A 6,000-nucleotide genomic window follows, 5' to 3' on the forward strand; every position below is an offset into this window, starting at 1 on the left:
CAGGCTTTCACCAGAAAAGCAAAGGAGGGGGAGCTGCTCGTGAAGGCCAGCTCCCCACACAGCAGGTACAAAGATATTACAGCCCGGCGACCTGTTTAGAGGAAGCCATGAGTCACCCACTCGTCACCTACTGCCATGAATCAGGTCACCCCGAAGGGCAGGGCTGGGCTCCAGACCTGGAGTACACCTTCCCTGTCCCAATCAGGCTCTGCTGATGCCAGTTTCTCACCTGTACAAATATTCAGCAAACACCGGAGTTGTGCAGGACGCCTGGATGGGATAGGTGCTGGTGTGGGGTGAGACGGGCTGCTGTGGGAAGGCAGAGGAGGACTCTTAAACCAAGCTGAGGGCAGAGAAAGCTTCCCAGGAGAGGGAGGCTGTGCCCGGGCTGAGTCCGGGATGGCCCACAGCAAAGAACAAAGAAGGAAAGTGGGGTATGGGGTGGTGAGGATGCCCCAGACAGGGGAATGGTGACAGCTGAGGCACTGAGGCACGAAGGCAGATCGAAGGTGGGGTTTCAGGGACCCAGTGAGAAGATGTTCTGGAACATCTTACCCGACAAGAAACCCAAGCAGCACTCAGGGGATCGGAGGAACACACTGTATTACGCCGGCAGGCCCAGAAGGGTTCGCACCCAAAAGTCTGGACCCCAGCTTAGAATAGTACACAGTTTTTACAGGTAAGCCGGAGGGGAAGTAACTCAGAACTTTAGACAACGCGGCAGTTTCTCTCAAAGGTTTTCCAGTTAGTAAGCAATAGGCTGAGGTCCAGAAGCAGAAAGAGGCAGTTACTAACAAAAATAGGGACAGTTTCAAAACAGGGATGGTTGCTGACAACATGCTGTCAAAATCCTGGGCAAAATTTTTACTTCAAGGAGAGCGAGCTAGGAGCCACCTCACAAAGGGCTTTTAAATAAAACATGCTTAGTTTAAATGGCAGTTTTCAGTGTATGATTCAGGGGCATGAAGTATACTAAGTGTACCACCGTTCCCACCATCCCTCTCCAGAGCTTTTTCATTTTCCCCAACTCAAACTCTGGGCCTATTAAAAAATCACTCCACATTTTCTCCCCAGCCCCTGGTAACCATCATTCTACCTTATGAATTTGACTACTTCTAGGTACTTCATATAACATACAGTGTTTGTGTTTCGTGACTGGCTCAATTTAGTTAGCATGTCTTCAAGGTTCGTCCATGTTGTAGTGTATGTAGATTTCCATCCTTTTCATGGCTATGTAATATTCCATGGTGTGTACAGACCACATTTTGTTTGTCCAGTCATCCACTGACCCTTAGGTTGCTGTCACCTTTTGGCTATTGTTGAAAATGGTTAATTTTGGCTACTATGAAACATAGGTGTACAAATAACTCTTTAAATTTCTGCTTTCCATTCTTTTGACTATATACCCAGAAGTGGAATTGCTGGATCTCATGGTAATTTGATATTTTTGAGAAACTGCCATTCTGTTGTCCATTGTGGCTGCACAATTTTATATTCCCACCAGTAGTACACAAGAGTTCCAGTTTCTCCACATCCTCATCAGCACGTATTCTTTAATAATAGCCATCCTGATGGGTGAAAAAGTCATCATGTTGTGGTTTTAATTTGAATTTCTCTAATGACTGTCAGTGCCAAGTGCTATATTCATGTGTTATTGGCCATTTGTATATCTTCTTTGGAGAAGTGCCTATTCGAGTCCTTTGCCCATTTTTTAATTGAGTCCTTTTTGTTGAGTTGAAGTTTTTTTTTTTTTTTTTAAATCAATGAGAGCTTCTTATGTTGCTCAGGTTGGCCTTGAACTCATAGCCTCACCTCCTCAAGTGCCAGGACAACTGGCCAGAGCCACTGCAGCTCCCGAGTTGAAGTTCTTTATGTATTCTAGATATTACTTCTTAGATATGATTTGTGATTATTTTCTATTTTATGGGTTGTCTTTTCATTCTGATGGTGTCCCTTTGATGCACAAAAGTTTTCAATTTTGATGTCCAATTTTTTGCCTTTGCTTTTGATACCGTATCTCAAGATATTATTGCCAAATCCATATCATTAAAATTTTCCCCTATATTCTAAACGTTTCAGTTTTAACTCTCATGGTTAGGTCTCTGATCCACTCTGAGTTAATTCTTTGTATATGGTATAAGGTAAGGGTTCCGTGTTACTCTTTTGCATGTGTGTATCCATTTTTCCCGGCATCTTTTGTTGAAAAGGCTGCTGTTTCCCCCATTGAACAGTGTTGGCGCCCTTGTTGAAAATCATTTGATCATACATATAATTGTGTATTTCTGGGCTCTCTATTCTGTTTCATTCATCTGTATGTCTACCTTTATGCCAGTGCCACACTTCTGATTACTGTAGCTCTGTAGATGGTTTTAAGACTTGGAGAAGGTTTTCACCGTCCTTGATTGTCAGATCCAGGGGATTCCATTAAAGGACTTTAAGTGATATGATCATTGATGCAGGGGACTCTGGACCTCACTGACTTCTCTTACTCCCTTCTCTTTCTACTCCCTTTGTCCTGCCCTAATTCGAATATCCCCTTCCTTCTGTAGCCCCTCAAGAAGATGGCCGACCGGATCAGGAAGTACCAGATCTTGAACAATGAGGTTTTTGCCATCCTGAACAAGTACATGAAGTCCGTGGAGACAGACAGTTCTACCGTGGAGCATGTGCGCTGCTTCCAGCCACCCATCCACCAGTCCTTGGCCACCACTTGCTGAGCAGAAGGTCCTGCAAACCCTTACCTGGAGGAGGAAGAAAAGCAGGAGAGAGAAAGCCACAGCCAGCCTGCCACAGGATCCGACTGGACAGCGTGTGGGATGGACCTGGAAACAAGTACCTCCCCAAACACATCTCCACCACTCCCTAGGGCGGGGCCTGTGCATGCTCTCCCATGACATCTCCATGCTGGTTTCTCCATAGCATATATAAAAAAAAAAAAAAAAAAAAAGGAAAAAACAGGGCAGTGTGTGCTTTTTCTTTTCTTGCCCCCTCAACCCTTCACCCTTTCTCCATCCCATCGTCCCACCCATCTGTGGTTGCTTCCCAAGAGCTCCTTCCAAGATGGACACCTCGTACCCAGTGCCCATGTCTGACCCCAGGACTGAAGTCTCAGACTGAGAACAGATATGGCCTTCCCAGAGATGCCAGCCTGGCCTGAAAGGCGTACCTCAGCTTACCACTTAATCTCTCCTGGTGCCCTCCCTGCAGTGCCACAGGGGGTATCTTCTCCCACTCTGGCTGCCAGGGATTCTACCACATAGGCTTCCCAAAGCCCCATCCTAACTCCCCTCTCAGGGAAGTCCTAGAGAGAGGGCCAAAAAACATTCACAGGTGTATCATACTGTATGCAGGTGGGATAGGAGACTGGTCAGGCCTGCTGTGGGGAAGCAGTATGTATGAACACGGCCAGAAGTTTCACGGTCCAAACAGGATGCTTTCAGGCCATCTCAGCTGCTAGACGGTGAGACGGTTCCCTCGTTCCTTGGGCAAAGGCTTAGCATTGGGCCACAAAGGGGAAGCAGCTTTGAACAAATCAGTCACAGCACTGCCTACAGCATTAGCCAGCCTCCAAATTAGGGACCAATTGCTTATTAAGGAACATTTCCACAAGAAAGAAAATATTAAGGGGTTATTTCCACAGAGGCCCAAAACATCTTGGAAATACAGAGGTGAGGGGGAATAATAATAATTGTCAATGAGCTTTTAATACCAAGATATGTACATCCCCTGGCCCCGAGGAAGAGTCCTCTTTTCAGGAATCAGAACTTTCATTATCCCAGAAGCTGAAAGATTCTTGCAACATTTAGCTTTTGCTCTCTACTTGGCTGTTCTCTTTATGTTTCTTAAGTTAGACTTTGGGGTGTGGCTTCTCTCCCAGAGGTAATATTTACTTCCATTTTCTAAACCAAACCGAAAGTCTTCTGCAGAATCTCCCACACCAAGTGTGACGAGAACATTGACAAGGACAGAGGCTTTAGGATGTACATGTCATGTTACAGAGCATGTCACTGTCTCAGGAAATCTGTGGCCCTGTGGTTTTAAGAGCATAAAATGTGACATTTGATATTTTTCCAGCCCAGGGAAGTAAGATGGTTAGAAATGGTTGCCTTAATCAAATGGCCTCATTTTTAACCCCAAAGAAGTACCCACAGGAAGAGGTCTGTGTGACGTACTTATGTCCTCCAGTGAGGAAAGGTGGGGCCACATGTGAAAGGCCCCTTAGGTCAGATCCTGAGAGTAGCACATCTGAGTGCAGATTCCTAGGCCCCGCCTCAAACCTACTAATTCTGAATCTCTGGGAATAGGGCCAGGAAATCTGCCCTTTCCACAAGCTACCTGACTTGTTCTGTTGCACATCAAAGTTTGGGGAGCACTGTTGTAACTGATAACCTTGGGCTTTGAGCTACCACTGAGCCATGGGGGAAAAAATATGTACAGGGAAGAGAGAAAGGAAGAGGTTCCAAGTGGAAACTGGCAGATCCTCCTGTCTGGAAGTACCACCTTCTATTCTGATTTCTGACTTTTGCTTCTTGATGACCATACCTATGTTCCAGAGGCAAAAGAGACATTATCCCAGATGGCAGAACATACTTTCAAAACACATATAAAATGTCTAAGCTCCAGATCCTTCTATACCTTTAGTCCTGTCTGAGGATGGTAGCTGGCTCTCTGTAGCTGATAGATAGCTAGGGTTTCATCCAAATCCCTGACCACAGCTTCGTGGAGATTTGAATTATCTATTTGATGAGATTTCTATTTCAGTACCCGCCTCCCTCACCCCACATTCATATCCCTAAATTTCACCCTCTGGGCTGAGTCACATTACCTGCAGGAGACTTGATCCCAGTAGATTGAGGTAGAAGGATTTCATTTCCCTGGCTTGCCAGTGGCACTGATTTCTAAACACCCTATGAATTTAATATTCTCTCCCCCTGGCTTTACTGCCCTAGCCTCTTTTGATTTTTGTGTGTGTCTAATAACCAGGAAAAAATAAAGCTTAGGTTTTAAAAAGTTTTAAAAAATCTGTTTCAGAAACTGTCAAATGTACCATATTTGTATTAAGAGTTGTTGGGGATTTTTGTACAATGAATTTACATTTATTTATGGTGACTTATATTTACGCTTGTGATCAAATAATGATGTTAAATTCTTAAATCATATTTGCTATGCAGCTGAAAATGATATTTTGATTTGTATTTTGGGGGTACCTGTGATGAGTTGATAAACATTTCCATCTTCATTAAAACTGCTTCCAAACTAGTAAAACCAGCAATTTGGTCTTGATTCCTGGTCCTGTTCTAATCCTCACTGACCTGCAGAAGACGATATTAGAACTTAGTAAACAACCTAAAAGAGAATGAGAGAAAAATATAGGTTAGTGCACACCAAACTAATGGCTTTGCTTGGTTTCTCACTTGGGGAATTACATCTTTACAATTTGAGCCTCACGTTTCACATAGCACCAGCTTTCCTAAAGGTCATCCACTAAGATGAGTCGTAGGGCTGTTTCCTCTTCTGTCAAGTTGGACAAGATGATCCTTTCTAGCTCTCAATCCTGATTCCAGGTAATTTCTCACTTGGACACTTTGAGGGGTCTACTTCACACGCTAACAATCTCTCTCAACCTGTGTCACCACCTCATAAAATTGCCATCACAAGGAGTCATATTTGAGCTAGTGTAGTGGGAGGACTATTAGTCTTGAGATGCTCAGTGAAAAAAGGGTTCCAAAGAAGATAAATTTGGGAAACACTTCATATTCTTTTCCCTTGAAGATCCATAAGGCTCTGAGGAGTCCTGCAGAACTTTATCAGTCTGGATTAACATATCTCCTAGATGGTTGTATTAGTCCATTTTCATGCTGCTGATAAAAACATATACAAGACAGGGAAGAAAAAGAGGTTTAATTGGACTTAACAGTTGCACATGGGTGGGGAGGCCTCAGAATTATGGCAGGAGGTGAAAGGCACTTCTTACATGGTGGCGGCAAGAGAAAAGCTAAA

The 6,000-nt window shown here is 44.1% G+C and overlaps 1 protein-coding gene across 8 annotated transcripts in view; it reads left to right on the top strand.

Annotated features, from left to right (window-relative positions):
- The window catches only part of CYFIP2 (cytoplasmic FMR1 interacting protein 2), a 140,203-nt gene extending 134,938 nt beyond the window's left edge, over nt 1-5,265 (top strand). For all 8 annotated transcript variants that reach the window (XM_035283382.3, XM_078358596.1, XM_078358598.1 and 5 more), the window contains one exon: nt 2,550-5,265. In XM_035283382.3, coding sequence (XP_035139273.1) covers nt 2,550-2,717 — 168 coding nt within the window. In that variant the 3' untranslated portion in view covers nt 2,718-5,265. The remainder of the gene's footprint in view (nt 1-2,549) is intronic.
- The last annotated feature ends 735 nt before the right edge of the window (nt 5,266-6,000 follow it).

This window comes from Callithrix jacchus, chromosome 2 (genome assembly GCF_049354715.1).
Source record: "Callithrix jacchus isolate 240 chromosome 2, calJac240_pri, whole genome shotgun sequence".
NCBI classification, from domain to species: Eukaryota; Metazoa; Chordata; class Mammalia; order Primates; family Cebidae; genus Callithrix; species Callithrix jacchus.